The sequence below is a fragment of the Miniopterus natalensis genome, chromosome 12, assembly GCF_054644295.1.
Source record: "Miniopterus natalensis isolate mMinNat1 chromosome 12, mMinNat1.hap1, whole genome shotgun sequence".
NCBI classification, from domain to species: Eukaryota; Metazoa; Chordata; class Mammalia; order Chiroptera; family Miniopteridae; genus Miniopterus; species Miniopterus natalensis.
The window spans coordinates 43900721-43928674 of NC_142092.1; the positions used below are offsets into that span (position 1 = coordinate 43900721).

Genomic DNA, 27954 nt, shown 5'->3' on the forward strand with positions numbered 1-27954 from the left:
GCTTCCTCAGGTTGCTTCTTCCAGATCCCTGTAAACTCATTTCCAGCTATAGATTCATAAGAATCAAGACTAAGCATCTAAGCAGCCTGGATTGAAGCATTACCAGTATTACGCCCGGGAGTGATTCTGTTGCCATAGCAACTGTTTGTGTACCATTCATATGCCCAGGTAATGTGAGGACTGACTACTACGACAGTTCTTTCCATACCAGAGTTGATGGATAAACTATTGTGCACTGATAACATCATGTGCCCATCAATGGCAGACTAATTTTTATCTAAGATATAATCTTAATGCATGAAAGTTATAATCAGCTGAAAATTACAACAAGAAATATAGGGTGGCCCCTCAAAAATGTATACACACACTGTGAATAATTATAAAGGCGGTGTTTATTAAAATACATTTCATTTTCAAAATTGAGCTATCAGCTGTTACAGTGTTTATACATTTTTGGGGGACCCTTTTTTGGGACACCCTGTATAACTAGAAATCTGACAGAGCCTATCACTTTAATTTTCTGAAAGAAAAGTAACTTAAATATCAATTACTATATCCTTAGGAGATAGAAAGTTTTCAAAACTACACCACAAAGCCAGAAGTCATCCCACATCTCTACGTAAAAACTACACCAACAACAAACTAACGGGATTGCAGCAATTCTTTTGTGAGGTGCTAGGGACAAGCACAAGGGGTAGCATTTCAAGCATTAATAGCCCTGCATCAAAGGCAGCTATCCCAACATGTGCTAGCCAAAACATGGAAAGCAGAAAAACATACATGTTGGACTTTTAAGTGATCAAATGCTGTCCTATCTTCCTTCCCAAATCCCCCTCCTACACATCACCTATAGAGAACTAACAACATGGCAGGTACCTTGGAAATGATGTAACAGCAACTGCATTTTTTGCTCATGTTCCTTTTGCTGGAGGGTCAGTCTCCGGTCACACTGCAATTTCAGATGTTCCAAAGCAGATTCCAACTCACGAACCATATTATCCTGTTCCAGAATCTTCATTTTAATTTCTTTATTCTGTAATTGTAGTCTTCTCTCAGCTTCTCGCAAATTAACCACCTAGCAAATACATTTTTTGACCTTTTAAGTCTGTCTTACATTGCCTGATACAATAGATTAATCTACTTCTGTTAGGCTATGTAAGATGAACTTCCTTAATCACTGTGGTATAATTGGGCAAATGCTTTGTAACATACCCACAAATAACCTAACAGCCTTTTGAATTTGTTGGAATTCTGAATTGGTAGTAATTTTATTTAAGTATAATGTTGCTCTATTAATTACCCCTCCAACATTTCTTAGACATTTATAATCCTATAGTTTACATTTATAATCCTATAATTCTATTTCTCTAGTCTTAGAAGATATTAAGAAGCTAAAGACTCTTATAATAGCCAGATAATCCCGTGTGAAGTCCAAAATAGATGTTATAAATGACAAAATTTTTTTAAACTCTCTCTCTCTGAGAGTTTGGTTTTAGATTGTGCATTTAGTCCATCGGCGTCTTCTCTGTATTTATATAAAGTAAAAATGTCTGTGTCACAGAGCTTGTTAATAACATAATGATCTTTTAAGGAAAATACTCATTTCTACCAGTGGTTCTCAGGATCAGAAAACCCACTGACCTTGGCCTGAATGCTGTGGGTTAAAAACACTTGATCTAAGAGCACCAGAAAAGGGTTACCTGTGTCAAAACCTCGGACAGAACTCCATTTTTTTGCCCTCTGTACACCCGGCAATGGATGCACTCTCATCAATAACAGTAGCTTACTACTGACACTAATTGTCCAAGAAGAGGGCTGTGCACAACATTTTCGCTTGTCTAACAGAATTAGAGCTTTATTTTTAAACTTCAGTGTTTTATTCATTGTCTGATATTCCCTTAAATTGCATATACTTTTCAGAGAAAAAAGTGATCTACTTGTTTAACATCTCATAATACATATCTTTCAAAAGAATACATTAGAGAAAAAAAGATGGATATAGTTCTCCATAGTATGTAACATTTCTGGATCAGTAAATTGTCAAATACATATAAAATATTTTAATTAATATTAAGCATATTCAGGTAAATGCTAAAATCTATTACTGTCTTTGCCAGTGATGCACTTCATCTCCCTATCAATTCACAGGTTATGATGAAAACGTAAATGTATCCGACAGCAATGAAGGAAAGGGAGCCCAAACTTGGAGGCCCTTGATTTTTCCTGAGTGCTGATTAGCAACATCCCAATCTAGGAAACATCGAGAAGCAGTGACTGAGGAATATAGCTTAAATTCTTTTATTTAAAAAATTATTTCAAAAAGCTCCTCTTTCAAAAGGCCCTTCAACTTTAAGAACCACACAGAGTTTGGCCTATATACTTGGAAAATCACAAAGCTTTCAGATGATAACATGCAGTACTATAAAGAGAAATCTGGAGTTACACCATCAAATCTTTAAGACTTTCAATTTCCTTAAAAATTCTAAATAAATGAGCGACGTAAGCATCTTGACCCCTCTTTAGAAGAAAATCCTCTATCCCTCAAAAACTAACCTTATTGAAATATCTGAAGAGGATAGCTCTAATCTCAGTAGGATTCAGGCCAATTAGTTTTTCCAAGACATTTGCTTCACTTTGATAGAGGTTTTGAAATGAAGCTCTGAGTGAGTTCTGGCGACTTTGGATACGTTCATTCTTGTATTCAATTGCAGCTTCCAAAGCTTCAATCCCTTCTTCAAGTTGGAAAAGAACATGTTCTTCCTAGACATAATACAACAGAAATCACTCATTTTAAGTGAAACAGTATAACTTGGACCTTGTTATATACTAAAATCTTACTATGCTACATTAAGTCCTCACTTAATGTTGTCAATAGGTTCTTGGAAACTGTGACTTTAAGCAAAACAACATACATAACAAAACTAATTTTACCATATGCTAACTGATATAAACAAGAGTGAAGTTCCTACGGCATGTATCTGGCCACAAAAACATCACCAAGTCTCTAAATAAAAACCCAAAACACTGCTAATGTTAAACATTGAAATAAATGTGTTATACATAAATTTAAGAAAGATTAATAAAAGCAAATAAGATGATTTTCTAACCCACTGATTCCAGTTCAGTGTTATGTCCTGTCCAGAGCCTGTACCTGCTGCTCAGGGTGCAAGGTCTGAACCCACTCTAGACAGGACATCCTTCCACTGCAGGGCACACTCACGCAGACTGGGACAACTTAGACACATGTATTCACCTGATGTACACAGCTGTGGGACGTGGGAGGGAACCCTCGCAGACGGGGGGACAATGTGCAAATTCCAACAGATAGTGGCCCCAGCCTGCAATCGATTTTTTTCCCTCATCAACGTAATGAAATGACTTCGAACGAAATGACGTTACTCAAGTACCTGCTGTATTTGAGTCTAATGGACATTAGCTTTCTTCTACAACACTTTAAGAAAAAAAAGTTTATTGAGTGCTTGCTATGCTACAGTGCAATTACGTTTGTATACACATATATAACATTATAATCAATGAATTCCTGCAATAAACCTGTGCAGTAAAATGGAAGAGGCAGAAGCTCAGGTGAGTTATGAAACATCCTGAGGTCATACAGCAAATGCTGACCACCAAGGAGTACACTCAAAGCCTCAGCCCACAGGATTAGCAATTTTGTCATATATCTCCCTCCCTAGCTCCTAAAGTGTATATTGTGTCAGTGAGATCTGGAGACCCCTTGATGTTTCTTCCAGGATCTATTAAAACAATATATTGCTGGGAAGGAAAGAAGAAATAGATTCAGAAGAAATTAAGAACCATTCATCAGAGTCTAGTCTCTAGGGGAAAACACAGTATAGCATTAAAAAAGTGAGAATTTAAGGACATGAAACATTTCATCAGATTTTTATGAGACATTAGTGGAGGAAAAATATAGGCATTAAAAACGGTGGCAGCATAACATTTTTTTCATATGCCAGAGGAAATTTCCTTTGTAGGAAAAAAATATGATGAATACCTGTCAGAAAATCTAGTGGTTCTCTGAACAATCCAAGTAACATGTTATTTGGGGAGAGGGATCCAATCTCTGGTAAGAAATTATTCCAGACCGGCTGAGACCTGGATATATATATCTGTATACCTGCGTATGTGGTGGGGGTCACCTCCATCCACTCTAAGTTCCTTGAGGGCAGAGCGTCTTGTCTGCCCTCATGTCCTGATTGCCTAGCACAGTACCTAGCACACAGTTTAAACTCGGTGTCTACGGAATGAGTTGATGAAGGAGGAAGAGAAAAAAATATTTTCATTACGTCTTGGTTATATGACCCAAGCATTTCCTTCCACTCCTCTCCCCTGCATTTCAAGGAAAATGATGTCTGTATTTCTAATCTACCAAAAGAACAGAGTGACTTCCAGAACTCCTTTTCTGAAATTCAGGGAAATGGTAAGTAATAACCCATCCAGTGGAAGTTCAAATAATACTTATTTTTAAAAGCTATTTTATAAAATATCCTGAAAGATATGTCCCACAGCCATTTTGTTTCTCTGTGCAATCACTAACCATCAAGAGTCATGATCTGAAAATCACTCTATAAGAAAGAAAATAGTATTTACCTTTTAAAGAAAAATAAATTCTGAAAGGTACTCAGGTGAATGAATGAGGAAGCAGAAAATAAAAGTAAATTATCCAAAGAACATATTTGACTTATGAATGCATAGCGTGATTATATTTTTACCAAAAACAAATGTGGAAAGAGTTTGCTTTATATATGGCTGGGAACAATTTGGTACAAATTTAGTTCCTACAGTTTTGGATCTAAGTTAAGGAAGCACCAAGAGAGTAAAATGTAGAACCCTGAGACTAGCCTGCTCCAGTGAGGCGTCAGCATGTAAATATTTGTGGTTCCCCCTAACCCAGCAATAGGTATAGGTTGGCAAGATGAGTGGCAATGGGAAACTGTCCTAGGATGAAAATTTGCCACAACTCAAACCATAGATTACCAAGAATTGACTATCTATCATAGAGCACTTTGAAAAACTTGATTGCGTACCAAAGAGCTTGTTAAAATGCAGTCTTCTAATTCAGCAGGTCTGGGTGGGGCCTGAGGCTCTGCATTTCTAACAGGCTCCCTGGTGACCCTGATGCTGCTGGTCCAGAGATCAGCAATCTGAGAGTAACAAGGATCTAAAGCAGTGGTCTCCAAACCTTTTAGATCACACATCCCAGGCAGTAAAAAAAGAAAAAAAAACTAACAAAAACTTTTGAGTAAGCACTCAAAAGTGAATTATTTTTCAACAAGTTATATGTATCTTCCAATCCTAAAACATGAAATTGGAAGTTTAAAATATGAAATAAAGGGATTATGAAAATAAAATAAAACAAAATATGAAATAAACATAGATATATTTTCTTCTATACCTCAATTACTAGGCAACTGCTCTGCGTTATTAGAAAAACAGTTTATTTTTTTAAAATCTAGTTTCTGGATTTTACCAAAGGAGGTGATTTGTTTATTTAAATTGTATAGTGATCTAAAACCTATCACTTTTCCATAAGTAATACAATTAGAAAACTTTTGATTTAATGTGGAAAGAAAAAATAATTCCAAGCAAATTTAAAGACATCAGAAGAGCAAACCATTCCACCTAGATTTATTGTCTTGTGTCACATCGGCATCTCATGTTCTCCACCATCTGCTACTGGCAGATTTGGTAATATTAATCTCAGATTGAAAACAGTGAGAGAGCAGAGCCCACTCCAGAGCCACACTAAGAAGAACTAACCATGTGCAAGAAGAGTGCAGAGAAGCTCTAACAACTAAATGGAACCCCACCAACTGCAGGAGGCTCATCACTCCCTTACACCAACCTGGAGTGGCTGCTAAATAGGTAGCATGCACACTCCTCTATTTTCATCACAAAACCCTACATCTTTACTTACAGAATTCCACATGAAAAAGAAACTAAATGTTTCTTGATGACAATAATGGACCCTTTTAACCTACTACAAACATAATTTGCTCATTCCCATGTCCATGCCATATTTAACAGTGTTCTATTTACAATGGCCTTTTCTGTATTGGCCCATATAGTGTATTATGTTTTTCATAATCCAGCTCAAGATTCCAATCCACCAAGGCTGCCTTAAAATCTTCCTCCAAATGGTCTCTGCATTGTTTTGTATAAATAATGTAATAAGTATGGCTTTGTTATATTGTCTGTAACTTGCTTTTTTATGTTCTTCAGGGTTTAGAGTTTTCTTACCCTTCTCTTTTCTCCAGACAGAGTATGAATTTCTCAAGAGAAGTATAATGCTTTTTGCTTTTTTTTGTTTCTTCCACCAGGCCCAATAACAGTCTTGGGCAGGCAAGAAGTCACTAAATACGTATTTTGCTGTATCTTAGGCTTTCATACCTTCACATTTACAAGCTTGGGCTCCAATTTAAACAGTCTTGAGAAGACAGCCTGAATCTCTGATCCTCTGCATGGCTACCTAAGTTGAGTTATAAAATGGCAGTAGAGGCTTATAATGCCACACAGCTCCCAATTGACTTAGTCTTCAAAACCTTTCGTCAACGCAATGAGCAATAACCTAGTATCATGAAATCCTTTCTCCTGTTCCTTCTTAACCACCCCCTTAACTTCCTCTCATACTTGCTCCAATCTGAAACACTACAAGATTCAGCAAGGTGCATGTTTCCCAGCTACTCACTTTCTCTTAGCAATTTTCTCTTGCTTTGGTAATGACAGGACATCAACAATAAATATTCTCAGAGAAAATTCTGGCTCAAAAATTCATCTCTGTCTGATCAAGTAAGGTACAGGTACCATTGCCAACTGAGGTAAAATTCTGAAAAAAGACAAAGTCTGGGGCAATTTGATAGCCAATAAATAAAATATCTTTTACATAGTTAAAAAAATAAAGGTGAGAGGAGCTATATGATCCCTTAAACGAAAACTCTAAACAGTATTTTTATTGGGATTTAAATTTTATGAATCTACCTGGAAGGGACATGCTCCTGAACACTGGGCCTTTCTCAACCAAGGTAGCAAAAAGAATTAACCCTTAATGTCCTAGGCATCCATTGTATGTAATGTATTACCTACTATCATTCAAGAAAGATGCAGAGAAGAGGAAGGTGTGCCTTTTAGAAGAAATGAGAGAAAGAGGCCCTTCAAATCATTGTCTGTTTTGTGAGTTCACATGAGAAACCCCGCAGAGAAAGGCCAGACTCAAAGGAAAGTGTTAGTTTCCCAAACCCCCGGCAATCCAGGAAGGGGCCACGTTCATGGACCTAAGGGCATGGCAGTCGTTAGTCAAGCATGGTTTGTGGTGCTAGGTAAACTCATTACATCTGACAAAGTCTCAAGGAAACAAAGTTCACCAGATGTGTCATTTTTATGTTTAAGTGACAGAGGGAGGAAATCATCCAAGTGGTCCATCATACAGCACTTCCAGTTTCAAAGAATACTGACTTACTTCAGGTGATAACACGCTACCATTTTTAAGTTTCTCGTCCACACTGTTTCTTCGTCTCTGTAGCTGGTCTTTTTCTTTCTGGAGGGCTTGAACTTGCTCTGAAATCTTAATTTTCTCCTCAGCTGTGCTGTTCTGAAGCTGCACATTCTTTTCGGACAACTCTTGGTCCAACAAGTTCAGGCGAGTTGATATTTTCAAACTATCTGTGCTTAAGGCCTAGAAAGATACAATCAACAAGACACCCAAAAAAGTTACTAGAAATCCAGAGTGCGTATAATTAGGAAAAACATAGAGAAAATGACTAAAGGAATATTTTTTTAGCTTCTACATTATTGCTTTCTCCGATGGATTTTTTTTTTGGGGGGGGGGAGCAGTAGGGGAACTTCATTTTCTAAAATCTTAAGTTGAATGCCTTTTTTAAGAAAATGAAAATTCAAACAATGAATTTACTACCAAGTATTGCTTGGGCACACCAGACCACATAGCATAGGTTTTAAGAGGCAGTATTTTTCTTTTTTATTATTTTCTAAATTGAACTTTTCTTCTTTGGCCTAGTTACACAGAGGAATTAATTACATTAAAATTTCCAAGAGTTTGAGATTTGGTTTGTTGTTGTTTAAACACATAATTGTTTCTATTCATTTCATTCTGATCAGAATAATTTTTGAGGGGAGAGGAAAGAGGGAGAGAGAGGGGGAAGAGAGAGAGAGAAACAGAAACATTTGTTCCACTTATTTATGCATTCATTGTTTGGTTCTTGTATGTGCCCTGACCAGAGATCAAACCTGCAATCATGGCATTATTGGGATGATGCTCTAACCAACTGAGCTACCCAGCCAGGGCTCTTATAAGTATTTCTTAAACAATGAAAAAAGATATAATCTTTTTATGCTTTTTTTTCAGAAAAGCACCCAGTAGTATAAGTGTCTCAAGTTTTCCTTCTGTTTCATTAACACAGCCTTCAAATAATCAATTTTGCTTTGATCTACTATGGGTTTCATTTATTTGTACTCTCTACTTATCTCGGTATGTTCTTGCTCCTAAATATTATATCTTGTTAAAACTATCTGCGGGTTTTTTTTTCTGTATCATGGAGTTAACTTATTTCCAGAAAAAGATTTTTCTTATTCCTTCTTTTCCCCTTCTTCCTTTGTGACACAGAGCATATCATAAAGGTCCCAGTTTATTTTCTTCTATTTACTCTTGATATTTTAATTTGGTAATCCCCTTAGCTCTTGTTTAATGTTTTGAGGGGCAGGTTTTAAAACTTCACACTGACAGCCAGTGTGACATGCCATCTGGATATAGCTCTGCAACCAGAGTGGTTGGAGGGGGCGCCCCTACCCCTATGTCCAGCAGCCTATAGCTAATAGCTATTGCAACATATTTGGGGAACAGAGGACAGAGCAGAGTAAGTACAGGTCCCCATCCCTGTCTACCTGCTATATTGAGGTGGAGAGATTAAGAGCACACCACTGTCAACTCAGATCTTACTGATCTAGGTTTACTGAACGGCAGACCTAATAAAGAGGCAGGTTACTGATCCTCTCTGTTCCTTGATTCAATAAATAGATTGACCTTGGACTCAAGGCCTGCTGGAGGCAAAGGTTTGGGTAGAAAGTTCTTTTCAAGTCTGGGGCAAGCCAGCTTCATTTTTAGATTTTGTTGTTGCTGTTGCTAATGTTGATCAAAGATACATCAAAAAAATGTATCTCATGGTCCTTCTACTCCCTTCACAATCATTCTTTTTTCAAAACTTGAAATTGAGCCAAACTTCTTCATAAAACTACTTCTCTGATTGGTTCATAAAATCCAAGTCCTCCAGCAAAAATTTTTGTAAAGGTTTCCAAGTCTAAAATTTGAAAAATAAATCTTCATTACATAAAATCTTCTTTTATAGAAACCCTGCAAACCTCTAATTTTGGATAGTAGTGATAGCTAGATCATTTTCAAGTCTATTTCAGATTACCAATGTTCAGTATACAGCATCAAATAACACAATTTATTTTGAAAATATCCACTAAAGTTAATAATAGTGGTTTCCAGGGGAAATAGAGAGTTATTGCTTAATGGTTACAGAGTTTCTGTTTGGGGTAATAAAAAGTTTTAGAAACAGATAGTAATGATGGTTGTACAACATGGTAAATGTAATTAATGCCACTGAGTTATACATTTAAAAATGGTCAAAATGGTAAATTGTATGTTATGTATATTTTACCACAATTTTTAAAATACCAGAAAAGTTAGTAGTAAATAAACCATACTGCAGAACATTGAACATTTTACTTCAAAATTGCAATAGATTTTAGTGATGGTCATTAAATAAGCAGTAATAAGCAAAATATGCTGAAAACCAGAGTTTTTTTTCTGATTTCTGACTTCACAATGATTTACTTCTTAGAGAAAAACTCCTACTTTATATGACTAACAACCAGAATGAAACAGCATATTAAACAGAATACCTGACTAGATCTCAACTTCTTATGTTCCAGGTGGCTCTTCTCCTGTAACAGGGCTTCCTTCTTAGAAACTATGGCCTCCCGCTTCTTTAGGTCTTCTTCCAGCTCCTCTAATTCTTGGCGTTGGTTTAGAACTTTCTCTACTTCTTCATCTAACCATTTCTTTTGCTCATCCAATTTCTACATTAAAATTCCAAAGAAATGTTATTTGTTTTCCTTCTGCCACGAAATTTATATGATAATATAATTTCAGATTGGCTGAAACAACTTAAATGAACATTTGAAAATTACTAGTGAAAATAACAAAATAGTGTTCCTATCTAAAACTGTCTAGAAGCACGTCGTTCCAGTTAGCATCTTGCTGTGTTGTTTAGTAAGGAATTAAAATTTACTCCCCAAATATGTTTGAGTCCGGGATTTTTTAGGCTGACCAAGAAAGGCATCAGCCTATGATCTAGGAGATCATGGTTCGATTCCTGGTTGGAGCACATGCCTGGGTTGTGGGCTCGATCCCCAGTGGGGGGCGTGCAGGAGGCAGCCGATCAATGACCCTCTCATCATTGATGTTTCTATCTCTCTCTCCCTCTCCCTTCCTCTCTTTGAAATCAAAAAAGATATATTTAATTTAAAAAAAAAAAAGAGTTAGTTGTGAGAACAGGCTGGTAATCTCTTTCTCTGTCGTAGAGGTACATACCTCCATCACAGCACTTCCACTGCTGGTTGCTCTAGAGTCTCTCTCGCCAACTTGAGATCCTTGATTGATTGTGGGGCTGTATGTTTCACCTTTATCTCCCCAAAACCTGGCCCATGATTGGCCTTGAATAAAATGTTGAATGAATGAATGAATGCCTAGTTCAATCAATTAAGTGAATAAATGAATGCACACAGTGGAAAACATTGATGATAGAATATGGAAATCCACTCTGCACTGTATCCTGTCAACATGAAATAATTATACAATAAAATACAGTCAGAAAGATTTCCAAACAAGTATCTTAATACTCTCTTGAATTAAGGATACCCAGAAGCAAGAAGAAACAAAAATATGAAGGGAATATGACTGTTCAAGATGAACTCTACTAAGCACGCATTTGCACTGTGTGTTCACTGTAATGAAGCAATGCCAACTAAAATAATAGATAACAAATCAGTATAGTACTATTTGGCAATTCTTCTCAAACCTGATTTATAAAATGGTTCCTAGAAATCTACATTAAGAAAATGAGACAAAATATTCATGAGAAAACAAACTAAAGTAGCCATAGCAAAGTTGGTTCAGAGCTGGCAGTCAGTCAGTCTTCCGTCCACACCTGGGGAGTACAGTCCTATAGCACTATCACATCCAAAACACACTGAAGCCTAAAATAGCTCCACAACTTTCAGAAACAGAAAGGATACCCCAGAGCAACTACAGAAATACTTTATCTTTGTTATATCTAGCTATACCTTAGAAAGTCCATATATGAGACTCTGAAGTCTAGCAATTAAACATATTCTACAAACATTTCTTTACTATGAATGGGGTTTGAAAGATGAACAATAGAGCTTTTGTAAGCTCCATTCCAACAGGAGAGAAACCAAAGTATTATTGTTGATAATAAATGCTAACTTGCCCAGCCGGGCGTGGCTCAGCGGTTGAACATTGACCTATGATCCAGGAGATCGAGGTTCTTGATTCCTGGTCAGGGCACATGCCTGGGTTGCGGGCTCAATCCCTAGTCCAGGGCGTGCAGGAGGCAGCCGATCAATGACGGCTCTCTCATCATTGATGTTTCTATCTCCCTCTCCCTCTTTTCCTCTCTCGGAAATCAATAAAGATATATTTTTTAAATGAAATAAAATAAAACAAATGCTAACTCCTAGGTATCATGTAAGCAGAAATGAAGAGAGGAACTGGTTTTGTCTGGAAATGGAAGAAATGCCAATGCCAGCCCTACAGAGTGGGTAATGTTTTAGCTGTGCTTTGAAGAATGGGTAGGAGTCTAACATAATACAGGTTTATTTAGAGAAACAATAAATGGATTTTTTTTGCATTTGATATAATAAAGGTTATGGTTTGTGTAATTCATGTATCTTAGTTTTCTGAAAATTTCTTGATTTGCCTTTTCTCTCTTTATAGCAAAAGTTCCTACCATACAGTTCCAATTTTAAATACTTCTTATAAAGGCATTTCATATCAAATCACTGTCCTATTATAAGCTCTCTGGATACTCATATTAACTTATAATTTTGTCCTTGTTTAGAGTCAAATTCTGGAAAATGGGTTTTTGTTTTACAACATTAAAAAACATAAAGTTTTATTTTTTTTTAACCCAACACAGTCAGTGCAAGGGACAGGAATCTTTTTATTACTGTATTTGTTTAAAATTTAGATCCTTCACATTTTGAAAAACTGGTCTCACTAAAGAGGTGCATTCCTGCCTCTCTTACTCCCCCCAATACCCTTTCCACCCAGAAATGCTCTTTAACCAATTTCTAAAATACACTAGTAAAATTGGTAGGTTCTGCCCGGCCGGGCGTGGCTCAGCAGTTGATTGTCGACCTAGGATCCAGGCGATCGGGGTTCGATTCCCGGTGAGGGCACATGCCCCGGTTGTGGGCTTGATCAATGACTCTCTCATCATTGATGTTTCTGTCTCTCTCCCTCCCTCTCCTTTCCTCTCTCTGAAATCAATAAAGATACATTTAAAAAAAAAAAAAAAATTGGTAGGTTCTGCAATTTTAAGCAAAACTACATATATAATGAAACAAATTTTACCATAAGCTAATTGATATAAACAAAAGTTAAGTTCCTAAGGTATCTCATCAACATTATAATGAAACAATGTTGAATGAAATGGCATTATTCAAGGACCTGCTGTATATTCATGAACTAAATTTTACTATTAAAGTATAAATTTTAGGAAGAGAGAATAAATTTTTCATAATCAAGGTGATGTATATACATTTGAGTGTAATTACAATTTTAAATGCAGTATTTTTCTGTAAGAGTTCTAGAACTGCCATTTTGAATTTACATAAAATTGTTTTTTTGAACTTTAATATTAGTTTATGAATTTCATTTTTTAAATACGGCACTAAAATAGCTTTTTAAGATATTATATATGGTGCATATAAAATGAATGGAGCACTCTGATTTTTAGAAATCTATCTTTCCATGGGAATGAACTAGTTTGGACATGGGAATAAATACAATCAGGTGAACATGGATTTCATGTTTACATTCTACAGCATTCAAACAAACCCATTTCTACTGAAATAAGAATACAGCACATTTCTGGATGAGAAAATAATTTTTTTAATAACAGAAAAGTTTCAGAAGAAATATTAGAAATTTTACTCTCAAGTGGCAAAATCTAGTGTTTGAAAATTTTATTCAGAGTTCACCACTTTTTACCTCTATTTAGACAATCATCAAATAGAAGAAAAACCAAAAACCACTAAATAGAATTGACAAACCTGGAGTTGGTCTATATTTCCAAATGAACCTTTCCTCCTTTCCATCTGAAACGCATCAAGGTCTTCAGCTTTCAGTTTCCGACTTTCTTCCATTTCTGTTTTTACCTTTAGTTCCTGCAGAAAACAGAAATCAAAAACACCTTATGGCTTTTACTGTGGCCATCATTAAATATTTATGAAATAATCATTTTCTTAACTTTTGCTTTCTTAGTTGCAAAAAGAAAGAAAATGAGTAGATGAGGTTGGGGTTATTTGAGAAGAATATAACATCAGCCCCCTCACGGGAGCAAGAAAATCTCACAGCAAAAATCGGGTTTTACTAACAAAACTAAGGGTTTTCTTTTGTTTTTCATTCTTTCCCAGTGTTACAAATTAGGGTAACATGGATGAGTATGAAAATTATAAACGTGCTTTTTTCTTGTGCCTTTCTGAACTCATTACCCTGTTAGTCCACCCAAGGCACCCATCTGCCATAGGGATATCAGGATTTATGACAATAGAAATGTAAGAAGAAAAGTATTAGTCCTTTTCTGGCATTCAAAAATCAGTTTTTGTAGCATGAGAATAGCTTTGCAGGACAGATCATGGTCCTGTAAAGAGTATTTTCCAAATTCCTTTAGTTTCCATCCACATCTTAAGATGTCACTTCAAGAGAGGCCCATTGCTCATAATGCTCTCCCCAGGTTTAAAGATGACACTGTCACTACAGCTTAGCAGGAATCAAGAAGGAGGCCATGAATTAAAGTGGGCCAGTCTGCATACTCTCTCTTACTGGTCCATGATAAGTACAGAAATTGAGTGTGTTTAGAAATTTTTATAGCAACTTGACAGAATAATTTTATGTCTGTTGAATCTAATAATTAAAAGATGGACTTATATATTTTAATTTTTTATTTCATTTTTCTACTAGTTCATGTTTTTAAAAAGTATTGGGCTGTGATAAATTAGTAAAAAAATTAAAATTGTACCTTTTCCACAGGTAATTTCAGAAGTACTGATATAAAGGAAGTAAAAAGGAATTCTACCATGTTCCAGCCCTGGGGACAGCGGAAAGGGAAAAAGAGACAGTAAGAAAGTTGTGTGTCCCAATTTTCCTCTCAATTTTTGGCTCAGAAAGGGGGTGATAAGTAAAGGTATCCCTAAGGGCAGAGGGAGAGAATGCAGACTGCAGTGCAGAGGCCCCACACCCATGTGGAATTGCCCAGTCTTACTGAAAGAGCAAAGTGCAGTCAGGAAAGAGACTAATTGGACCTCTTGACCTCAGGTGGCGTGGACTCTGAGTTGAAAGCCAATGAGCGTCAGTTATCATGGAGAATTGACCCCCAAAATGAAGGTGAGGATGGACCACAAGGTTAGCAAGCTAGGTGGAAGACCTAGTAGGCTCAACAGGGATTTATAATGCCATTAGGAAAGGAGATGAAGTCAAAGCACCTCCATGCTCTAAGCTGAAAGCAAAAGCAGACTATGAGTCATACCAGCCTCAGGTTTCGTCATCAGGGGCCAGCAAGGAAAGGTGGACAAGGGAGAGCAAATTCCAGCCAGTCACATCCAAGGACCAACTGAAACTCAGGGAGCCACTTCCCCCTCAACTCCATAGGATGCAATAAAAAGCTACACACCCAACTACCACATACACCGGATTCCATCTTAGGGAGAGAAGCACAGGGTGGAAGAAGCTAAGAGACTGAATATTCTTATTCAAGAGAGCTGAGAATTATTTAAAGGAAATATTTAAATTATCAGAAAATGTTTAAACAGACTGGACATTTGGTTAGTTTCCAGCAATTATCATGACATGAATTAGGTTGGGGGGGGGGGAGGCAGGTGTCATAAAGAATACTGGTCTGCTACAGACTAAATAAATGTTCTCTGCATTATGAGTGAATTTGGACCCTGTTATATTTTTATATTTACTGCCCATCAATTTTTCGTGCTTCCATAGATCTAGTTCATAGTTATAGTTTGGCCCCTGTCACAGTTATAGTAACTTCAGGATGCTTAAATAAAGGCACCTTATACTTGAAGCTAACTCAACTATGCCTGTTCTTCCACATATGCTTTAAAAGAATACTGCAGTGGGTCTAATTCACTCTTCTACCAGATGCAGTAGACATTATTGCCTTTATTTTATATTGTAATCCCTGTTACAATATTAAAATAACTGTCTGCCAGGCACTGTGCCTTTTTACATCTATTAATTACCCCACTTACTCCTCACAGTAATCCTATTGCCAGGGACTGCTATTAACTACATTTTATAGATGAGGAAATTGGTGCTTAAAGAAGTAAAAAGCCCAAGATCACACTATGGCCCACAATTCCAGGGGTTGCCATGCCTTTTCTTTATAGCTCATCCATGGACTTCAATTAGAAACTGCTGCTCGAAGGAGAACCTATGCAGAAGTCAGAGTATTCTCTGGAAGTGGCTTAGCTAAGTGGAAAATGAACAAAAAGGAGTGTCAGTTAGCTCCAGAGGGCAAGATGACCTTTAGGACTGTGAGCAGGTTTTCTGTTTGTGCATGAAGTAGTAAAACTTCAATATTTCTTTGGGGCAGCCTGTTCCTTTTTCTAGGATACTCATTCTCCCCCTTAAATGGGTTATTTCCCTAAAATGTGAAATACGGCTAAAGAACAAAACTGTCCTACATAACAACATAAAAAAGTGTAAGTTACAGGCAGAATTGCATTTCAGCATTCTGTGCATTCTGACCAAAAGAGTTTTTTCTTTTCCCTAAGCATAGATTTAGAGAGTTCTATGTCTTGGTCGTTTAAGCCATGGCCATGAGGGATGAGAAGCTGAGACCTGAGGCCATCCGACTGACAGGCAGGCCTGGCCCTCACACTGGAGGAAGGACTGTAACAGAGAGGCAAGGTTGCTGGAGTGAGAATGGCACAGATTCAAGATATTTAGAAGATATAATCTATGGGACTCAGTGGTTCACCGGATACAGGTGATGAGGAAGAGGACAAGGTCCAGGATGACTGCCAAATTTCTAGCTTATCCAACTAACAGACTGAAATATCATGTGAAGCACATTGGGAAACTGTATTTTCTCCCCCGTGAAGGAAGCAGGGAGTGGGGACAGTAGGGAGATTTTAAGGAAGATCATAAATTCATTTATAGGATAACCAAATGAAGCTACCAATAGTTAGATATGAATCAAGGGCTCAAAGAGCAAATCTGGGATTAAGGATTAAATTTGGGAGTTGTTAGAGTTTAACTGCAGCCATAGAAAAAATGAGGCCACCCAGCACAAAGAATAGAAGTGAAGAAGGCACAGGCTCGGGCCTTGAGGAATTCCCGTATGTAAAGGAATGAGAGTGTAGAATGAGACACTAAAGACACAGAACAAGCAATCAATCAGAAAGAGAAAGCTAGGAGAGAAGAATTTCACAAAGGCAAAGGGGGAAATATTTCAAGATGGAGGGAGTAGTGAACTGTGCTAGATACAAATGAGGTGTTAAGACAAGGACTGTAGTGACGGAGAGAGCACTAGTGAACTTCTCAGAGCTCTGAAATGGGTGGTAGAGCTGGGAGCCAGAAGCCAGACTGGAGAATATAAGAGAATGAATGGAAGCAGAGAAAACAGAAACAAATGCAGTGCACTTGTCCAAAAAGTTTGATTATGAAGGGAAGACAGAGAGAGTAGTACAAGACTGAAGGAGTATAATTTTAGGATAAGAAAAAAAATCTAAGATGTTTAAAGAAGGATTCTAGAAGAAAAGTTGAAAATACAGAAGTGCTTAGCATAGTATTAACTGAGGGTACACAATAAATGTAACTACCGTCATAGAATGAGTAACAAGGCAATTAAGAAAGAAATTCCACTAACAGTAACATCTAAAAGAACAAAATATCTGGGAATAAATTTAACCAAGGAAGTAAAAGACTACTACATTAGAAATTATAAAACATTGCTGAAAGAAATTAGACCTAAATAAATGCTCATGGGTAGGAAGACGTTATATTGTCATGATGTCAATACTACACTAAGAGATCTACAGATTCAATCCATATCTAAATTCCAATGGCTTTTTTGCAGAAATGGAGAAGTTGATCCTTAAATTCATACAGAATTGCAAGGGGCCTTAAATAGCCAAAACCATCTTGAAAAGAAAGAACAAAGAAAATAACTTACTACCCAATTCCAAAACTTACTACAAAGCCACAGTAATCAAAACAGTGTAGCACTGGCATAAGGACAGACATATATACAAATGAAATAGAATTAAGAATTTAGAAATAAATCCATAAATCTATAGCCAATTGATTTTTATCAGGGTATCAAGTCCATTCAATGGGAAAGAATAGTCTCTTCAACAGATGGTGCTAGGACAACTGGATTTCCACATGCAAAAGAATGAAGTTAGACGTCTATTTCACACCATATACAAAAATTAACTAAATATAGATCAACAATCTATTAAATATAAGAGCTAAAGCCATCAAATTCCTTAAAAATCCCACAGGGGTCTCTATGATCTTAGGTTTAGCAATGGGTTCTTAGACATGACACCAAAAGCACAAGTTACAAAAGAAAAAATTGGACTTCATAAAAATTAAAAACTTTGATGCATTGAAGAATATTATCAAGAAAGTTTAAAGACAACTTACAGAATGGGATAAATATTGGAAGTCATGTATCTGATAGAGTTTAATGTCTAGAATATATAAAGAATTCCTATAACTCAACAACAAAAGACAAACAATCCAATTAAAAAGTAGACACAGTCTCCTTCCATCACCATTTATCCCCCCTTTACCCTGTTCTATCTCCTCTCTGGTCCCTCTTCCCTTCTTGCAATCGCCATGCTGTTGTCTGTGTCTATGAGGGGTTTTTTGCTTAATCCCTTCACCTTTCACCCTAATTTTATTAACCAATGTCACCCCAATAAATTCAATTTAAAAATTAAAATTAAAAAATAAATAAAAACAGGTTGGAATAGGAACCAAAAAAAGTAGACAAAAACCAGAAAACAACAAGTGTTGGTGAACGTGTGGAGAAATTGGAACCCTCATACATTTCTGGTGAGAATGTAAAATGATGCTGCTTCTATTGAAAACAGTGCTTCCTCAAAAAATCTAAATATGAAATTACCATATGACTCAGCAATTCTACTCCTAGGTATTTCCAAGGAATTGAAAGCAGGAACTTAAACAATTACTTTTATGCCAATGTTTATAGCAGCACTGTTCACAATAGCCAAAGGTGAACACAACCCAATGTCTATCAACAAATGAATGAATGAACAAAATGCAGTATATGCATACAATGGAATATTACTCAGCCATAAAAAGGAATGAGGTTCTGCTATATGCTACCATGTGGATGAACCTTGAAAATATTATGCTAAGTGAAATAAGCCAGACACAGGACAAATATATTGTATGATTCCACTTTTATGAAATATCTAGAATAGGCAAATTCAGAGATATAAGTAGATTAGAGGATACCAGGGGCTGGGGAAAGGAGGGGATATGGAGTTATTAATGGTTCCAGAGTGTCTGTTTAGGGTGATGAAAAAGTTTTGGAAATAGATGGTGATGGTTGCACAACATTGTGAATGTAATCAACGCCATTGAACTGTACAATTGAACAAGGTTTAAATTATATATTTCATGTTATATTTTACCACAGCTTATAAAAATTAATTGTAATATACCAAAACCCATTGAGCTGTATACTTTACATGGGTGAATTGTATGGTATGTGAAGTATATCTCAATAAAGCTGTTCAAAAAAGAATCAGTAACTTGGCTTAAATGCTTTTTAAGTTCACTTCTATCACTACATTCTGTGATTTTTTTTTTTTTAAAGTCTGAGAATAGATTATATTCCAAAATTAAATATCTAGGAAATCTGCCATTATGTTGCAAGCTTTGGGTTTGGCTTACATTTCGACAAAAGAGACTGGTATGTGGTGCTAGATGAGTGTTTGTTCCTGTTGTTAGTGTGATCATGATCCCCCTCCTCTTTCTTCAAGAGTCCTGTGAGGCAAGTGCGCTTAAGGCCATTATAGATATGAATAAACAGACTCAGGAAGGGTCAGTGATTTCCTCAGTAAATGATCCAGCGAGGAACTGAGAGCTGGGATATTTTTTCTTTTGTTAATCCTCACCCAAGGATATTTTTTCCACTGATTTTTAGACAGTGGAAGGGAGGGAAGGAGGGGAAAAACAGAAAGAGAAACATCGATGTGAGAGACACATCAACTGGTTGCCTCCCACACTTGTCCCGACTGCGGGCAGGGAGTGAACCTGAAACCAAGGTATGTGCTCTTGACCGGAAATCGAACCCGCGACCGTCCAGTGCATGGGCTGATGCTCTAACCACTGAGAAACACTAGCCAGGGCAAGAGAACTGGGATGTGAATCCATACTAGATTGGCTCCAGATCCCAGGCTGACACCACTAGTTCCTCCCCATCCCAATCCATTCTATAGAACTGCTGGACATACAGGTCTAATCGCTCTTCTGCAGATTATGAATGACATGGTACCATTTTATCTTGCACTTCTTTCCATGCCGCCACATACACAATGTATTTCAAAGTACTTTGAAAATGGCAAATCCTATTCAAATGTCAGATGTTATTTAGAAAGTTGGCTTTATATGTTTTTGACAGCCGCAACTAAAGTTAAGGCCCTTTAACTTTGAGAAAATTAAATAAAGTTTGAGAAATTGTATCACTGAACTTTCTTTTGTGAAGTCAAAGCCTTTGAGACAGTACTCAGAATTCAATAAATAGGTTTTACTATGTAGATGAACAAAGCTTTAAAGAGAATGAGGACAGGAGCCAAGGAGAGGCCAAGGTTAGATGATACCTCACAAGTCAAATCAAGACCTTGGCTTCCTCAGCTCTGAGCCATTTAACATTTCATATTTAGCAGGAAAGTATGACAATATTACTTTGATTTTTTGTTGATCCCGCTTAATGTCTGTATCCAGTTGCTTCCTTTTTTCATTTTCTTCTCGAAGTCTCTTTTGCAGCTGTACCTTTTGATATTTCATGTGATCTACACTCTGCTCTAATTCATTAGCACGTTTCTCGTTTTGGATGGAAAGTGATGCCAACTTCTTACTATTTTGTTGCTTCTTCTGTAAGACCTGGGATCATATGGGATATTTCAAAATGAAAAACTGCATCGCTAATAAACTTCAAGTGAACTTAAACTTTTCAATCAATGGCAAGGAGAGGCATTTTGCCTAGGTTTTAATTTACTTTTTTAATTTTTGATAGGTTCACATTGTTTTCTACATTTCTACTTTTACAATTGGGAAACCACCATAATTTTCAATAGATATAACGAATGATGAGATTTCCTGATGCTGACAGCCAAAGAGAACAAAATTAATCTCTCTGCTTTTTATTAATGAGTATTGTAACTAAAAAATACTATATGTATAAGGTAAAAATTAAAATAAAACAAAAACTGAACTTATATTTAATTTTCACAGTAATTGCAATACTAGAGCAAAATGATGATACTAGCACTTTAGTGTCCTTTCCACACCACTGGAAGTGCTGAAATCTTATTTAAAAGTGAGATAGGTTGTCACTATCTTTTGCACTTATTACACAGGTGCTCAAGTGTACTAGTTAGCATTAAAATATTAATACAGCATATAACCACATATAAGGTATACAGATTTCAGATTTAATTTACAAATGTTTTATAAACTGAAATAGCTTCATTATACCAAAAACAAAAAACCCTAGAATTTCAATATTTAAAACGGTATATGTTAAAATACTGAAAGCTGGTATTGTCATTACAATTATATGACCGTGAAATAGTTATTTTACCTTTCTAAATCTTAGCTTGCTCACTTATAAAATAGGGTAAAAATACCCACTTCAATGCATTAAATAATGATTAAGTAATGCACACAAAACTTTACCTGGCATGTATATGGCATTTTGTAGACACTTAGCAACTGATAACTATCATCCACCTCCTCACCCCCACCACCATCCTCATCATCTTCATCATCTCCTCCCCCAACAGCTCTGCATGGGTATGTCAAAGGCACTGAAATTACTAAAACTGCATGGGAATCTTGTTTCATTGCTTTGCTATATGAGATGTTTCTTTTGAACTTAAGTTCTGTGTCTTCTTTTCTTTCCTTATCAGTACCCTTAGCAGAAAAAGATATGCAACAAGAAACTTGGAAAACAAAAGGAACATGGTAATTCACAAACCCTATTAATAATTCATTTATTTTTATTTTTTTATTGATTGATTTTGAGAGAGAGAAACATCAATTTGTTATTCCACTTATTTATGCTTCTTGTATGTGCCCTGACCAGAGACTGAACCCACAACCTTGGTGTATTGATACAATGCTCTAACCAACTGAGCTACCCAGCCAGGGCTAACAATCTTTCATTTAATCTTTTAATCTCAACCATTTTAGTTGTGTGAGATTTAAAACATATAAAAATAACCTTTACTAAGTCCATAAACAAGGCTTAAACAGATGTATAGGATAAATACAATAACCTTCTCGGAAAAAAACTGGTAATTCTGGTTATTACTTATTGAGTATAAAATTATAATCAGAATTGAAGCTATGATATAAAACTGAAATTATAAATAAAAATTTGTAATAAACACAAAGGAAAAAAATCTTAATTGTTTTGTCCTACCAGTTTTGTTAAAATGAGTACTGTGTTAGACATCACAGCCTTAATTTAAAGAATCAAGCAATAAAGAAGAATTGATCCCGAGACTGCGGTGAGCTGCTGTGAAAATAAGTATTCTGAAGGAAAGTGGAAGGTGTGACATATACAATTACCACATCTTCTTTGACTCAGTTCAAACTGGGTGTTGAATTGAGGCTACTTAGGTAAAAAATTTTAGTGGTGATGTCTAGACATTTGAGGTGTCATTACAAAACCCTAGGCAGGAGAAGGGATTTGAGGGGGCTGCTCACCTCTGCATTCCCGCCTAGAATAGGACCTGACACACATGAGGTGTGCAGTGAACACTTACCTAGTTGAAAGAAAGAACTGTGGAACAGTTTCAAAAAGAAATAAACAACACTCCGAATAGGTTACCTACAACTCCATTCTACCTACAGTGGAAATGATATGAAAGCAATAAATTATGAAGGAAAAATGGAAAAGACATTGCAGCAAATTCATTATAATCAGACTAACAAAGTGCTCTGACCATACCAAAAGCATCTGAAAATGGTTGCATTACACAGATCTCCCTGTAATGAAATATTTCTCATAGAAGAGAATTTTTAACTGTAGTTATTTCTGAGGTTATATCTAAATCCAACACTAGCATATTAAGAATAAGATACACTACTCAAAGTTATTAACCTTTCTTCAACCAATCAGTTATGATTTGAGAAAACTGAAATAGCTATTGTCTGTTGAGTGTCTACAAAGTGCCATATACATGTACCAGATATTTTATATGTATTATTTAATCATTAATCTTTTGTCCTTCAGAAAGGGACATTATTTCTGTGTATCTTTATTTCCTACCTTATGGTATTTATAAAAAGATTAAAATAATGTACTTATTGAATGCAGAAATATATTACCCAGATCAAAATTATGTAAACCTACCAGCACTCTGAAAAAGAAAAGCTGCATTCCAATTTGTCTTACTGGTAAAAACTGAATCCTACTTCTTTCCTAACTAGGTACAAGAATCCTCAAAAGCAGAAAGCTTTAAACAGGTTTTCTCAATTACATTTAAAAATTACCTGGACTTTCAGCTTTGCAGCGTCCATCTTTTTACGGAACTCCCTCTGTAATTTTACTTTCAAAGCAACATCAGAAAGATCTTTGTTTTCCAGTTCCCGTAGCTGCTTTTCTGTCTCAATTAATTCCACTTTCGCCTGTTCTGCTTCGTGCGCAAGTTTTGTTACTTTCAGAGAATACTGTTTGCTTACAGACTTGGCATCATTACCTTCATCAAAATAATAGTAGTAATAATAATTATAGATTATATTTTTTAAAACTAAGTAAAATATAAAAATGCTCTACTCTTAAAAATCTAGCTGGGCAGTGTAACTATTTAAGGCAGGGGTGGGGAACATAACGGCCCTCGGGCCATACACGGCCCGTAAAATCATTTGGTGTCGCCCTGCCAAGGCAACCACCGGTGTGACTCTAAATTCAATAAATCTAGGAGCTTTTTTCATAGCTAATTTTTAAGTTGATATTTTGTATGGCCCACAAATGATGCTATAAATATCCAAGTGACTCTTGGCAGAAAAAAGGTTCCCCACCTGATTTAAGGCATCACATTAAAAACCCAGCTGACCCACACATCCCCATCAAACACAACTTGCAACCTGGCCTCTTAATAACTAGTTCCTTAATGACTATTTCCATCTGGTACCATTTAATCTTCACACTGGTTCTTTTTTGTGTTTTAGCGTGACATTACTGGCATCAAACTCTAGTTAAAACAGATATTTGGGGTGACTCTTTGGCCTCTTACTACACTTCAGCTTCCTGCCACCCATAATCTGTCTCTCTGAATTTTTTTTACTATTATAAAAAATTTTCAACATATCAAAAGTAGGGAAATAATAAAACAAATCTCCATCACTCAGATTCAAGAGTTACCAAGATTTTGCCACAGTTGTTTTTATGTTTTTCTTTTGTCTAAATTTGCTTAAAAATTGTAAAGCAATCCCACGTCATATCTAACCTATACATACTTCAATGAGCATCTATACAAAATATAGATATAGCCTAAAAGTCATTATCACACTAACATTAATAGCCACCAGTTCCTATTCAGACTTCCCCAAGTGTTTCAAAATGTCTTTTATAATTGGTTTATTTTAATCATGACCCAAACAAGGTCCATGATACATCTGACTGTTTTGTCTCTTAAGAATCTTTTAAGCTAGAGCTGGCCCCCTCTTTTTTCATTCCACTGAACTTGTTAAAGATGAATTGTTTTTCAATGCTTTTCTTATGAATATTTAGAACACAGAGAAAAACAGAATAAGATATTTCTATATCTCTTTTCATTCTAACCCTAGCTACTGAACCTCAAAACTTGGTTTTGATTGGTTTTGAATAGTCAACTGTCCCTGAACTAGACTAGCAAACTCACAGCAGTGGGAAATGAGTCAAGAGGTCATGGGATGAATTATCACCTGGGACAGTTTCTCACACTGTTATACTGTAAATCTTTTTAACTTTTTTTAATAAGGAGTTACTGAACTAAACGCACCGGCTCTCTATGATAATTTGAAAAACTTTAAAATACATACAACTACTATATTTTAATGAATCTAAGACCCCACACAGTGCTCCACATACCAATATTTTATGAACAACTAAGAAAAAAGATATAGTGCCAATTAACCACTGACATGACAAAATGCTAAGATGCCACTGATTGGAAGATACATCCTGATTTTAGAGATACTAATATGTAACAAATGTGTATTAGAATTGATGAAATACAGTATAGTCACTGTTATTGTTGGCTGAAGTAGTTGCTATTTGGGAGAAATCTTCATTGAGCCACCTTTGAAAAGTAAGCACACATTGACCCTTTTGCTAGTCACCATCTCCTAGGGTCCTTAGGAAAGCTCCAGACTGTCCTTGGTTCTAACGGATAAGAAGAGGACTTTCTCTGTATAAGTTCAGGTATCCTCTATATTAAGGCAACCAAGATGAGATACCCCATGGTGGGATAACCAGGAGGGTAAACATCCTCAATTTCCCCAGGTAGTACCCTGAAATCTTGGGGACGGAGAAGCTATTTAAACTCCTAAATCAGTTCCTGGCTATTTCTAAAAGAGTTTTACAGGCACTGATCCTGCCTGTGAGGAAGGAGCATAGTCAAACTCAGACATCGGGGTTACTGGAGCTGGGATGATGCACAGAACATATGTCACTGGGAATGAGGAAGGAAAAGGCTCTGAGACAGCAACCAGGGAGAGGCGGTTAAGGAAGGGAGAGCATCAAGGAGAAAGCAAGTTTGCAGGAAAGAGCCGGGAATTAGGCAGACAGATTTACCCTTGCTGGCAGAAGACTGGGACCCACCATAATTCATGTAGTTTGAGTGTGATCATAGCCTTGGGCTTGAAGAAAAGGAATATTTTCTTCCATTCCCCTAAATGTGACCAGAGTTGTTTTTTTAATTTATCTTTATTGTTGAAAGTTTTACAGATGTCCCCCTCTCCCCACCTCACTGCCCCCCCTCCCCTCCCCATGCTTTTACCACACTATTGTCTGTGTCCATAGGTTATGCATATATGCATATAAGTTCTTTGGTTAATCTCTTCCCGCCACCCCACCTTCCCTCTGCTATACATCAGTCTGTTGCATGCTCCAATGCCACTGGGTCCGTTTTGTTCAACAGTTTATTTTGTTCATTAGATTCCACATGAAAGTGAGATCATGTGATATCTGTCTTTCTCTCCCTGGCTTATTTCACTTAGCATAATACTCTCCAGGTCCCTCCATGCTGTCCCAAAGTATAAGATTTCCTTCTTTGTGACAGCTGCATAGTATTCCATGGTGTAAATATACCACTGTTCTTTTATCCACTCATCTACTGATGGGCACCTGGGCTGTTTCCAGATCTTAGCGATTGTAAATAACGCTGCCATGAACACAGAGGTGCACATATTCTTTCTGATTGGTGTTTCAGGCTTCTTAGGATATATTCCTAGAATTGGGATCACTGGGTCAAATGGCAGAGCTGTTTTTTATTGGAATTGGGGAAAAGAAATTCTAGTGTATTTATTCCTTCAATTCTTTTTTTTAATCCTCATCAGAGGATATTTTTTCCATTGCTTTTCAGAGAGGGTGGAGAGGGAGAGAGAGAGAGAGAGAAACATCAATGTGACAGACACACATTGATTGGTTGCCTCCTGCATGCACCCTGACTGGGGCCAGGGATCAAGCCTGCAACCAAGGTACATGCCCTTGGCTAGAATCGAACCAAACTGGCTAGGACTATTGCTTCAATTCTTAACTGAATTTCAAAGTAGTCAAGGCTCATACTTTGAGTATATTTGGGGGACAAAAATATATTTGGGGCAAAAACCTTGAGACGTGCTTTTTAGGGCAAGCTTAATGTAGCAGAGGGTGAAGAGAAAGTTTGGTACATACACCCAACCTGGTTGAAATTTGAGACTAAGGGGAAGAGCTAAAAGCTTGGCTCACTCAAGAGAACAGCTCTCAAGAATAAATCCTTACATCTTTAGAGAAATAAAAATTAACTACATTTAAAATATAAAGTTTATGATTACTGTTAAAAATGAACTATCCAAAAAGAGATTAATAATTTAAAATAAATAATTCAAGTGAGTTAGAGAAACATCTCAGATATATTCTCAAATGCCTAGTATAACGTTTCTTTAAAAGTGGCAAAAATAGTAAGTGCAACAGTTTCAACACAGCACAGAATGCACACTGGTTAGAACAATTCATAGATGAATCCCAAAATAACGAAGTTCTTTTAACAACTAACCTCCACATACTGGCTCTAGAACACACTCTGTTATACCAAATGCCAAGCGATAGTGGATAGTCCTGAGCATCAAAAACTAAAGAGAATATTACACATCAGAAACAATTTTAGAAGCTTTTCTTTCTTATATAAGCTGGTTCATAGGGTACCATTACCTGTCTTCATTAATTCTTTAATCAGATCCTCCTTCATATTGATGTTAATTGTAAGCTCTCTTATTTTTTGTTTAGCTTCAGTAAGTATGAGTTCTGAATGCCTTAATTTTTGCAAATTCAACTCTTGACTCTCCTGGAGACATTCAATCTTTAAATCTTGAAAAGAAACAAAGTTGAGAAATAAAACTATCTGCTTATAAAATATTCAACAGAAGTAGAGCTAAAAAAGAAAAGTGAACACAGAAGTAGTCTAGAGGTAGCAGAGGAAGGGACAAACAGAGATGGGAAAGGAAAGAAAGGAAAAAATACCCTTAGATATTTTGTGATCTGAGTTTTTAACTTGAGTTATTTAAATAAGGTGTAAAATCTCCAGGTAGGTAGAGGGCTGGATTTTTTTCCTATTAACTTCTAGTCTTACTGTAATTAAAGAATGTAGTTTACACCAGACTAAGTGTGGGCCATCACTGTTTCTTATTATCTTACACTAGAACATAAATCAACTACGTCACTGTTTAGTTCGGCTGATCTTTTTTTTCATAGGGACACTTCCTCAGTGAATGGGCTAGTGCCACAGGTGTGCATTCTGGCATGTTTCTTACCTGGTTGCAGACCAGTAACAAACAGTTCAAGAATGGCATTTGACCAGCCATATCTATATTACTTATACATTTTTAAATTTATTTCAGTTTTATTTGTGGCATATAGGTTTTTGTTAAATATTACATGCATAGGCTCTTTAAAAAGGCTATTTTCATGATATAGGACTTGTTTATAATGTTATTTATATTCTCTATACTCTTACTTTTTGTGCTTTTACCACTCATGGGCCAAGATAAATGAATTAAATTTCCTACTATAGTTTTTAGAACATAAATATTTTATGTTGTTATGCATCAAAAAATGTGTACTTGAATATTATGAGCACCTGTAA

The 27954-nt window shown here is 36.3% G+C and overlaps 1 protein-coding gene across 6 annotated transcripts in view; it reads right to left on the reverse strand.

Annotated features, from left to right (window-relative positions):
* KIF27 (kinesin family member 27) overlaps positions 1-27954 on the reverse strand; it is a 66746-nt gene that overhangs the window by 8825 nt on the left and 29967 nt on the right. For all 6 annotated transcript variants that reach the window (XR_015715407.1, XM_087822727.1, XM_016222916.2 and 3 more), the window contains 8 exons: positions 27024-27179; positions 23123-23328; positions 20306-20503; positions 13396-13509; positions 9940-10116; positions 7478-7693; positions 2554-2760; positions 877-1075 (listed from right to left, as the gene is read on the reverse strand). Coding sequence is in view for 5 of the 6 variants with exons in the window: in XM_087822727.1 (XP_087678853.1) it covers positions 877-1075; positions 2554-2760; positions 7478-7693; positions 9940-10116; positions 13396-13509; positions 20306-20503; positions 23123-23328; positions 27024-27179 (1473 nt within the window). In the remaining variant the exon portion in view is untranslated. The remainder of the gene's footprint in view (positions 1-876; positions 1076-2553; positions 2761-7477; positions 7694-9939; positions 10117-13395; positions 13510-20305; positions 20504-23122; positions 23329-27023; positions 27180-27954) is intronic.